At 41.8% G+C, this 11,844-nt stretch overlaps 2 protein-coding genes across 2 annotated transcripts in view; one reads left to right on the top strand and one right to left on the bottom strand.

Annotated features, from left to right (window-relative positions):
* The window catches only part of LOC148342459 (uncharacterized), a 299,864-nt gene that overhangs the window by 174,880 nt on the left and 113,140 nt on the right, over positions 1–11,844 (bottom strand). The gene's annotated exons all lie outside the window — the stretch shown is intronic.
* Positions 5,639–10,593, top strand: LOC148342464 (uncharacterized). Its single transcript, XM_088288640.1, has 2 exons — positions 5,639–6,057; positions 8,895–10,593. The coding sequence occupies exons 1-2, from the start codon at positions 5,934–5,936 to the stop codon at positions 10,463–10,465; spliced, it is 1,695 nt and encodes a 564-aa protein (XP_088144766.1). The 5' UTR covers positions 5,639–5,933; the 3' UTR covers positions 10,466–10,593.

Raw genomic sequence — 11,844 nt, 5'->3', positions numbered from 1 at the left:
TCCACTCGTGCGTGAAAATGCCGGCTTCCTGATACCTTTCTATTGCAGAACGAGCGCGCATATTGTTGGATGAGTGAGAGTTGGGTAAGGTCACAAATTGGAGTCAGATTGCTAATTTGAGTTTATATTGGTTTAAAATTCAATTCTAATATTGATTTAAAACTAAATTCCAACCCCTTCCACCACACTAGCCACATAACAGGCCACATCGCTATGCGTTTCGTTTACAGTGTTTGCGTTAGGTAGCGGACTGCGTGACAGCACGTCCGCAACAATCAGGGTTTTCCCAGGACCATATTCTGCGATAGGGTTAAATCTCATTAGTCTCATGAGAAGACGCTGGCAACGCAAGGGTACATTATCCAAGCTTCGATTGTTGATGAGAGGTACAAGCGGCTTGTGATCAGTTACCAACTTGAACTGTTCCAGTCCGTTAAGGTATCTGTCAAACTTCTCGCACGCCCAGACACCAGCCAATGCTTCCTTTTCTATCTGTGCGTAGCGAGATTCTGCATCGCTTAGCCTTCGGGAGCAATAAGCTACGGGTTTCCAGTGATCTCCATGGAGTTGCAGTAACACACCACCCAGTCCATAACTGCTCGCATCAGCCGACACAGCAGTTGGCATCCCCACATTGTAGTAGGCAAGCACCGGTGCAGTTGTTAGCAATTCCTTAATGTTCTCAAAAAGCTGCTTGTTGAGCCTCCAGACCACATCATCCCTCATAAGCTTATGCATTGGCTGACCCACCGTTGAGAGGTTTGGAATATACCTTCCTCGGTAATTGACCATTCCCAATATCCTCTTCAGCTCTTTCAAATCACCTGGTCGTGACAACTGCCGTATAGCTTCCACCTTCTCTGGGTCTGGCCGGATGCCAGACCTGTCGATGAGGTGTCCAAGAAATCGCAGCTGGTCCTGTTTAATTGAACACTTATCTTTGTTGAGCTTCAGGCCAGCAGTCTGGATGCGTTGCATCACCTTCTCCAAGTTGTCGTCATGCTCCTTCTCAGTAGCCCCGTACACCAGGATGTCATCCATGAAGACCTCAACCCCTTCAAGGCCCTGTCGAGTCTCCATCATCTTTCTCTGGAAGATCTCTGGTGTACTTGTAATTCCAAACGGGAGACGTTTAAAGTTGAAGCAGCCAAAACGAGTGATGAATGTTGTGAGCCTACAGCAGTCTGGATGGAGGGGTATCTGGAAGAACCCGCTGGCTGCATCCAAGGAAGAAAAGACTGTAGCTCCGCTTAGTTTTGCTATGATGTCATCAGCTGTGGGCAAAATGTATCGTTCTCGTTTAACAGCCTCATTCAGCCTTTTGAGGTCGACACAGATGCGGGCTTTTCCTGTGCTTTTCTTCAGGACTGGCACCATGGGTGCACACCAGTCAGTGGGCTGCGTAACCCTCTCTATTATGCCATTTTATTCCATCCTCTATAACTCTTCTTTCACCTTTTGCAGCATGGACAGAGGAACACGTCGCGCTGTGTGTACGGCATATGGTTGAGCGTTGTCTTTTAATTGTATTCGCACAGGTTCAGACTGAGAAACAGTTTCTTTCCGAGAGCCATCTCCATTCTGAACTCTCACACACACACGAGAACACCCTTACCTTGCAGAACAGCATTGTGATGTGTTTTTATATACCCTATTCAGTACTGAATTCCTTTGCACTCTCTTATTTATTTATCTAATTTATATATTTGTCTGTATTATTGTTGTTTTGCACTGGAAAGGGGAGCCCTCTAATCTCGTTGCACACTTGAGTACAATGACAATAAAGGGATTTCTAATTCTAATTCTAATTTTCACAGACATTGGCCGGCTGAGGAGGTTATTCACCGTGCGACCACGAATAACATAAACTGCGAGAGGGTAGGTTTTGCCTTTATAGGTAACTGTGCTTTGGATCAGACCTAAGCACTGCAATTCACCACCTGGACTATCAAGTGGAATGTCAGCAGGCTGCAATTGTGTTTTGGGAGTGAGCGAACGGTAGGTCTGTTCGCAGATGACGTTCACATCTCTCCCTGTGTCAATTTTAAATTCTGCTGGGGTAGATCCCAGCAACAACTTCACGGCCCATTGCTGTGAAGTCCCATTTGCTTTTCTCACTGACCCAAGGAAATACGGTTGCTGTTGCTCCGGTTGCTCTGTAACTTCACTCACCGCCGCTTTTTTATTCCTACACACTCTGCTCCAATGTCACACTTTGTTGCACGAGTTACATGTAGATTTCTTAGCAGGAAACATTTCATCCTTATTTTTGCTTGGCTTTCCCACATTTTCCACATTGTCCATAACAGCTCTCCCTCTGCTTGAAGTGTTGCTTGGTACGCTTTTTAAATTTATTGGTCACCTCATGTACCATCCCAGCTGCTTCTCCTGGCATGCTAATTTGGGACGTTACCTCCTCACACTGCCTGACCGTCTCAATCGTCCGCGCCAGCGTTAGGTCGTTTATCAGCTGCAGTTAACGTGAAACCTCCTTGTCCAATATTCCCACGACAATCCTGTCGCGAATGTTCTCCTCTCGGGTCGCGCCGAAGTAACAATGTTCGGAGAGCTCGTACAACACCCGAATGAAAGTCTCCGCCTTCTCGCCCGGCCGCTGTGCGCGCTGGTGGAAGCATGCGCGTTCATGTATCACATTCCGTCGTGGCACGAAATAGTCATCGAACTTGCCGAGTACTCGGTCAAAGTCATTTCTGTGTCCATCTTCGTCGAATGTAAACGACTTGTAGATGTTCTCGGACTCGCTACCCATGGCGTATATCAGGCTGCTCACCTGCACCGCGCCCTCTTCTCTGTCGAGTTTCGTGGCGGTCCCGAATCTCACAAATCGCTGCTTCCAGTCCGGCCACTCTCGTGGCTTATCAAAGGGGAAACCCGTCGGGGGATTAAACTTGGCCATTGTTTCGAGTTCACTTCTGACACCATGTAAATGATGGCAACGAGGCTCTTGTCTTGTAACACGTTTTAATGGCGATACCACTCCAACAACTCCCCGCTTGCATGAACAATCTCGCGAGACCCCCTGCGCGACAACTGTGACACTCAGTGACCGTAAAGGTGCAACATAGTCGCAAATATAAATTTAGTACCATTTCATGACACGCACAATTGCATCTTAAGGCCTTGGAACGAATAATGCGCGCTCCCCATATTGTGAAACCTGCCCAGCAACACGAGCGAGCGGAATTCTGATTGGTTTCAAAACTCTCACCTAAAAATACAACGCTCAGCTATAATATGACATCAATGTGAAGATTCTGATCATTTTTTTTTATTGATTATGTTCGGCCAACAGAGAAGGCATTGAAGGCCCAACACTGAGTTACTTAATAGCCTAAATTAAACTTTACTTTCATCAATAGAGTTAAAGTTATGCTTTATTGTAGGATTTATGTAATTAATAGCCTTTGATGGACTTTAGTGTACTTAATGTAAACTGGTAACGCTGAAAAAACAAAACAGACAGCAATTCAAGTTTAAACCCATCTACGTGAAATGCGCTTTAGAAATAAAGTATATTTTTGCACACATTACGAGTTCCTCCAGATCGACGCTGACCTCAGTGATTAAGAGAGCCAATCAAAAATCGCAACCCAAAACACAAGCAAACAGGAAAAAGTGACAAACAAGAAAGCTGGCAAAGTGAAGAATGTGAAACAGGTGAGAAACCCAACAACATTTTATGTTTGTATTTCCATACGTTGTAACATAATTCTTCATTTCTACTTCTAACATAGCGCAACTGTTGTTTTTTGGGGGAACTTCTGGCATCAGCTAATTTGACACCAATACAATCTTTTTCCAACCACCAGAGTGTCTCAGAAGTTTTTTTTATATCACCACTCCAGCCTTGCCTGTCGACCTGTCCGGAGGGAAGCTGGGCCAGACCCGCACATCAACAACAATAATGTTAGCGCCATTTCACAAATGTTTATATTTTTGTGGATAATGATTGCAAATATTTGTTTTTTGCCATTTGTATGTTTGTGACAAGAAATTATACATTTCTTTGTCTTTTGTAATTATTTTGATTTGTGGAGTGAAATGTGTCAACGTTAGAGGGCGCAATTCTTTATTTACTGTTATGCACGAAGAAGAAAGTGTTTTTTGGTTGAAGAAGAAATAAAGATGATGGCGAAGGAGCAACACGGTCTTTTTGCCGTGCTTCGACCATCAGTGTTTGTTCACGCCTAAAAAGTTGTTTTTATTCGCCACCAAACGAAGAGGTTGAACAACGAAAATAAGAAGAAACTAATGGAATCTAAAATAACCTCTACACATAGCATTTCCATGAGCTGCCCTCACATTCACAGCACTTCATGGACAAATACGACGAAGCACATTCTCCACATGGGCTGTAGAGGGAAATATACCAAATTGGGCACTGGAGGACTCACAAAGACGCTATCAAAAGAAACACATTCCGAAAGACAGAACAATTGGAGATCGGAGCACATGCACATACGCATACACACACAGAGACATATACATACACCTGCACATACACGCACATACACTTGCACATACACGCGCACACACCGACAAGATTACAAAAGAATGCCAGCGGAGAGAGAGACGGAGGGACTGCCCGCCGGAGAAGGCCAGCCTTGGCGTGCCAGTCTTGGGGACCAGACGGAAATCAACTATCCACACGATGACTAACCTGGGGAGAACCTTCCCTTGGACGTGGACCCGTGCCGTGGGAGGGAGTGAGGACAACCGATTCAACCTACATTACCTTTGACATATAAAACTCCTCTAAAAACTGAAGCTGGGCTGAAAGATGGCGCGCATTTTTCGACTGTGCTCGCCCGAGTGCAGTTTTCTCGTGAGATTCAGAAAAAGACGCCCAGATGTCTGTCTTTTTACTATTTCCTGAACTCCAGAAATTGAAGAAACTAAATATCGGAACTCTAATCAGTTGTTGAGTCTTTTTTTTTACCCTTTTCTTCTTGAGCACAAAAAAACGAACACGCATTGGAGTAAGTTTGGCTTTTAAAGGTTGATTTACTAACTACTTCTTATTTCCACGGTGACCCAACTCCAACAATAACATGACAAATATTTGTCATCTCATCAATATTTGCACAACAGAGTACTGAGTTTAGAGATCCTCACTATAATAGTTCTCAAAATTATATTTCTTGTCAATTTAGCTTAGTTAAGGGATATTTTATTGACAATCTAATATCAATCTACAAAGACAGAAAACAAATTGGTGGGGGGGGGCGCGAATCTTTTTCTTCTTGGTAGGGGCGGGTGTGAAATAATTGAGAAGCACTGCTAGTATATGCAGACATTATATCCATACAATCTTGCAGCCCGATTTAACCACAGTATTGTTGCAAGTTCGGTAGGAGAAACGTAAACGTCCCACTGCTGTTCCAGCAGCGGCTTCTCGGGAAATAGGCGGAAGTGACGTCGGAGCTGACTCGCGAATGCGGCGTTAATTTAGTTATTTTGTTAATTTTTTTCAACAACCGAATTAAAATATTATATAAAATATATATCAAAACAGTACAGCCAGGGGTAAAAACAAACACAGAGGCAAAGAAATATATTTGAAAAATACGTGCTTAAAGCATGACGTCATAAGCAAGCGCGCAGCTTGCGAAGGGCCTCGACCACATCCACCGACCCGTCAACACCGGAACAAAAACACCCACCGCTAAATTCTTCTGATTTAGTGTGGAACTGACTGTAATTTTTTCACAGGATGTCCAGTGCTACTCTAAAGGACGACGACATAATTCATTAAGTCTTTGTGTCCCGATAACCTCATCTTCGCGCGTTGATGCTTTTCGGCCTCGTTAGCTTAGCTTGCTAGCTAGCTAGCTAGCCGCTAACGAAAAGAGGCACATGACTCATCGCCAAGCAGAGATCAAGTGCGGATTTTTTGGAATTATCATTTAAAAATGTGTGAAAGAACGACATCCAAGTACAAAGAGGAACTTTGTGGAATAAAAGAAGAGAACGAGCAACATCTTCAATCGCTGGGCGAAGTTTGCAACCAGCCTCGTGTTGTGCTACACAAAGCAGGTTTGTACCCGTCTGACTCTCATTTGCTTTGTAAAGAACGACTTTCTATCGTTAAAAATATGCATCACAACATTAAGTTGTTTGGGGAAATGCGTTCAAGGTTATTGCCGTTTTATTTTTAAATATTGACTTTTCCTTGCAGGTCTGCTGAACATTTGTTTATGCCAAATTAAATCAGTGCACAAAATAATTGCCAAAGAATAACCAATAGTGGGGGGGTGAACTCCATGTTTTTCCCAGTATAAAATTTGAACTGATTATTTAACATATTACATTTTCTGTTTTTTATATCTTGTTCAAGCAATTCCTTACGGAAGGAATTCTGCTTGAATCTAAAATATGTGCACACTGCGGCGAAAACATTAATGTCGGTTGATCAATTTTAGTGGATAAAACACAAAATAAGTTTAAAAAAAAAAAAAATCAAGTACGTATTGGTCTTATTTATTTATTTATTAACTTTGTACTGGCTTCGTCGGGTGTAATTCAAGTTTTGTGCACATGTGCGTAGATTCACCTCATCCAAACATTTAAAATACATTTAATGCATCCATCCAGGGTTGCACGGATCTCATCAGTGAACAAGCGCATGCTGCAAGGAATGCATCTGCATCTTTGGCTTACTGTGGGCTTAAAAAGGGAGTACGCCACAACCCCCTTTTCGACTAACAAGCCCAGGAACATTTAGTTCCTGGTAATTTATCCAAATGGCAATGATGATGTATCAGTGGGAGGTCTTGTGTTACTTTGTTACTCATTACTGACACCCTATGGCTGTTAAGCATCATTGCAGGTACAAAATAATTCAGTGAACTCATATTTTGGTGTATCTTAGTCTAATTTGAATACATATTGGATAACTTTAAAATATACAGTCATTATTCAAATATGTCAACATGAAAGTCAGAGTGAAAGTGTTGTTGCTTAATGCTTATGTGTAAGAACTTTTACTCTTCAAACGTAATTTTGTTTTAAAATTTATTTCAAAACAGAAATTTTATACAAATAAAAAGGGTAATGTCGGAACTTACTCGCAGGATAAATGTCATTTTGGGTAAAAAAAAACCAAACAAACGTAAATCATACAATAAATAGGGACTCTGATTCCAGGGCCCCTTTAATTCTTTTAGGGATCCAGATTATAATGAAAGCAAAAAGTACCCACGATGAAACTATCTCTAAATGCAAAATGAAATAATTGTAAACATATTTCGCTTGAAGGATTCCTATTTTATCAATGACATTATGTTGTGATGGCCCCCAGTGGCCTGCATCAATATGTTCGGGTCCCACAACAGGTGTTCCATCAGACGCACACGATTGTGTGTGCTAACTTCAGCTCGCTTCCAGAAACGTCTGTGACGATGTCAGGAATTAAATCGGGCATCAGCCGCAACGTGCTTCCTTTTTAAATGCTCTTTTATCACAGTTGTGCTGCTAAAGCAGGGATGTCCAAACTTTTTGCAAAGGGGGCGGATTTGATGTTGTAAAATGTGGGAGGGCCGACCTCGGCTGACATTAACTACATAAAGAACAATATATTCAAACACATTTTAGCAAGTGATTCTGTGTTTCACATTTGCTTTTTTATTTTCATTTAAACCATCAAACATGTATTTTGGTTCATTTGAAACATGAACATCACATGCAATTGAATATTTGCTTAACTTTTTTTCTTAAACAGAACTAATTATAGTCTTGAGTGCAAATAATATTTGAACATGAATTATTCATCATGGGAGTTCAATGTTCACAGAATTTTTGAATTACAGAAATGATTATCCACAAGTGCAAGGGCTAATTTGATATATATGACATATCATCAAATATAAATGTTGAATGAACATTTTATTCTGGAATGAAAACCGACAACTTGTCTAAATTTGTGACTGAACAAAACAAAATTAAGTCAGTTATTTAAATGACTTGCCTGCATTAATGTGACGGGTGATACTGAGATCTGGACTGCAGCACAAAGGCCAGGTCTGGCTCAAAGGCAGTGGTATTGATGCGCGAGGTGAGAGTCTGTGAGCCGTGTCCTCACGCGACTCTGATTTAAGTTCATCACCGAGAATGTCTTTTCACACAAATACGTCGACCCAAACAAGCTCAGCATTTTCCTAGCAAACTCTCGAATCTCTCGAAACCTGCCTTTATCCATCTGTCGGTAAAAGTTGTCGAGAGAAAGTTGCCGGTGCCGACTGCGGCTCTCGGGGTCACACTGCGGCTCAATGAGCTCCAGCTGGGCTGGAACATTCTTTGTGTCCACGGAGAAAGGTGATGAAAAAAGAGGATATGCTTCTCAATAGCTGCAAAATTCCGAAAGCGTCGTGTGAACTCTTCAGCCAAAGACTTCATATCTATTGCGTACTTTGTTTGTGCACTGATATTGCTCTCAATCAACTTTCCTTTTTTGTTTATTGTCGCCATTTTAGAAATTGGGGGTAAAGGTCACCCGGGGTGATGTCGCAGAGTGGTACTGCCTCTAGTGGGTAAATTAGGAACAGCAATTAAGAAGAGAGCGAACTAAGCACTGTATATGTGCGGGCCAGAATGTATTAATTTTATTACAGAGGCTGCGGGCCAGATGAAGTTTGACCCCGGGCCGCATTTGGCCCCCGGGCCGGACTTTGGACATGTCTGTGCTAAAGGGAGGTTTACATCGTAGGACGTAATTCTGTGAAATGCCCCCATGGTCCGGTCCAAATCGGGGTCGCACGCATTGATTCGTGTTCGGCAGGCACAAGTCAAGGTAGCACTGTAGAAACAAAATAAGACAAAGTCGCCGCCTGAGCTTTGACTTGACCAAACCAAATTTGTCTTTTTGTGTCCTGCAGACGTCAGTGAAAACGATCTCCTTTCTGTGAAAGAGGAGCCAGACTTGACTCACATCAAAAAGGAGGAGGAGGAGGAGGAGATCAACAAGTCACCAGTGAACGTTGTCCATATAAAGACTGACGATGAAAACAAGGATGAGAGTGAGGACAAGAGAGGGGCGGAGCCTCCAAGCAGCAGCTCAAGTCATCACGTGACAACAGAAGGCCGGGAGGAAGGATACAACCTCTACGTGGTCTCCCGGACGAGTCGGCGGTCCCCCGTCGACGACGAATGTATCCTGCCGGCACCCATATTACCCCACGACTCGGTCCGGAGGACCGGTCAGGGAGAGGGCGCCGCCACTATCTCTTGCCACCTTTTGGCTATGGCTCCTGCGGTGCCCCCGACTCATTCCCCTCCAGCAGAGGATTTTCGGCGACGCACCTCCCCCTCACAACGGCCTCTCCACCGAGCCGCAGAAGGTGATTGTGCTAGCTGGGCGAACCTTGGGAGGTTCCGCCCAGGCGCCAGCCCAACAACAACAACAACAACAACAGAAGGTGATGAAGACCACTGGGGGCCATCACAAGCACATAATGAGGACACATTATCAGACGCTCATGACGATGATGATGATGATGATGATGATGATGGGCAAGCCAAAGGTGAAAGGGCACATCACACTGACTCATTAACTTCAAAGCTGTCTTTAAAACCGCACACAAGAACACACAGTGGAGAAAAACCATTTTCTTGCTCGGTTTGTGGCAAAAGCTTCTCTCGAAAGTTTCATTTAACAATCCACACAAGAACACACAGTGGAGAAAAACCATTTTCTTGCTCGGTTTGTGGCAAAAGCTTCTCTCGAAAGTTTCATTTAACAATCCACACAAGAACACACAGTGGAGAAAAACCTATTTCATGCTCAGTTTGTGGCAAGAGTTTCTCTTACAAGTCTAATTTAACAAGCCACACAAGAACACACAGTGGTGAAAAACCTTTTTCTTGCTCGGTTTGTGGCAAAAGCTTCTCTCAAAAGTCTCATTTAATAAGGCACACAAGAATGCACAGTGGAGAAAAACCTTTTTCATGCTCAGTTTGTGGCAAGAGTTTCTCTGACAAGTCTAATTTAACAAGCCACACAACAACACACAGTGGTGAAAAATCTTTTTCCTGCTCAGTTTGTGGCAAAAGCTTTTATGTAAAGTCAATTTTAACAGATCACACAAGAACACACACTGGAGAAAAACCTTTTTCCTGCTCAGTTTGTGGCAAGAGTTTCTCTCGGTCTCATTTAATAATTCACACAAGAACGCACAGTGGAGAAAAACCTTTTTCCTGCTCAGTTTGTGGCAAGAGTTTCTCTCGAAGGTCTCATTTAATAATTCACACAAGAACGCACAGTGGAGAAAAACCTTTTTCCTGCTCAGTTTGTGCCAAGAGTTTCTCTCAAAAGTCGCGTTTACGAAACCACACAAGAACACACAGTGGAGACAAGCCATTCAGTTGCAGCGTTTGTTCTAAAAAATTCTTCACTAAACAGAGTGCTGAGAGACACGATTGTGCTGGCGAGAATTGCAGCGATCCTTGAAGATTAAAAAAAGGAAAAAAAATGAAAGAACCGACTCTTTGTGGTCAGATGTAAATGTGATTTTCAATAAAATATGATGAAATTGAATTTTGCAAAGCTCTTTTATTGACACAAGGCCAATGTGATTAGTGCCAGAAGAACCAATCTGTCTGAGTGATGATGATTTGTTTTGGTGTTTACATCAAACATGTAAATAAAATTTATTGCCTTTACCTGGAATAACATTTTTTAACATTATGCTTTTCAGTTGTCTTTTTAATCGTACTTAATGGAAAAGGTGTGAGAAGAAACGGTGCTTATGAAATTGGTGCCTTCGACAATCATCAATAAAATCACTTGTTCCACTTGCGCTGTGTGAAAAGGTGAAAAACTAAACTCGTAGTTGAACTATAAAAAGAACCAGAAAGAGAAACGCAAATAGTCTCGGTTTCTCTTTCTAGGTTGAGCTCTATCAAGCATTTGGGGTTTGTTGCTAAGCAGAATCTCACTTCGGAAAAACTATAATTTTGTCAAATATACAAAATACTCTTTTCATGCTATATTATATTTTTTATACTTTGGATTGCTTATATAATGAAATCGGGAAATATTAAAATTTAAAATTGGAAACCACATACAGACTTAATGCAATTAATAAGAAATATAGAAACATTTTATAAATATTGAACACATTGAGAAGAGTTAATCTTGAAATAAATAGTGAAATATAAAAAATACTTAGGTATTAAATTAATTCAATAACCCGACCCCGGAATGAGTGGCAGAAAACGGCTGGATGGATGGAATAATTTAAATTGCACACATATTCAAATGAACAAATATGTTCAGAAATATTCAAGTGTGAAATAAAAAGGTTTAAATTAATATTGATAATTTTACATATTAAAATAATTGAATAAATATTGTAGTATTACATTAGCACGCTTAAATATACATTGAAATAAATAAAAAAAAAGTTGTGTATTTTTAAATGGCCTAATTTAGATATAGGAAGTAATTCTCTTTATGAAACTATGAAGGGACTGGAGCTCACAGAAGTGACCAGTCTTGGTTCTGAAGTTCCGATGTAACCAGATACTGCCCTGAGAGAAAATAGGCCTGAGCATTGTTTATGGTGGGGGCAATTCTCTCGCCAGGTCAGTGACCTTCCAGGGTATGGAAGTAATTTAAGGTGCCTTCAGTGAAGTCCTACTTTGTCCTACTTGAATGAATCCACATCAAAATATCATCATTTATGACACCACGGCTGGACAAATAATATCCAGAAACACACTTACGCACCACTGAGTGAGTGTTGGACGATATAGCTTCTCTTGAAAGGTCCGACTTGAAAATGTCCTTGCAAGTGTATCTGCAATTAAAGCCACGCTTATCCCTCC

Source organism: Idiotropiscis lumnitzeri, chromosome 2, assembly GCF_059441095.1.
Source record: "Idiotropiscis lumnitzeri isolate Australia: NSW breed Sydney's pygmy pipehorse chromosome 2, RoL_Ilum_1.0, whole genome shotgun sequence".
In the NCBI taxonomy this organism is placed as follows: Eukaryota; Metazoa; Chordata; class Actinopteri; order Syngnathiformes; family Syngnathidae; genus Idiotropiscis; species Idiotropiscis lumnitzeri.
Note: the sequence above shows the minus strand (reverse complement) of the source record. Positions and strands in the feature narration are given on the sequence as shown.

Coding starts and splice junctions, on each gene's coding strand:
- LOC148342464 (XM_088288640.1), top strand. CDS start 5,934: ATGTGTGAAAGAACGACATCCAAGTACAAAGAGGAACTTTGTGGAATA. Junction 6,058..8,894: donor TGTTGTGCTACACAAAGCAG/GTTTGTACCCGT, acceptor TGTGTCCTGCAG/ACGTCAGTGAAAACGATCTC.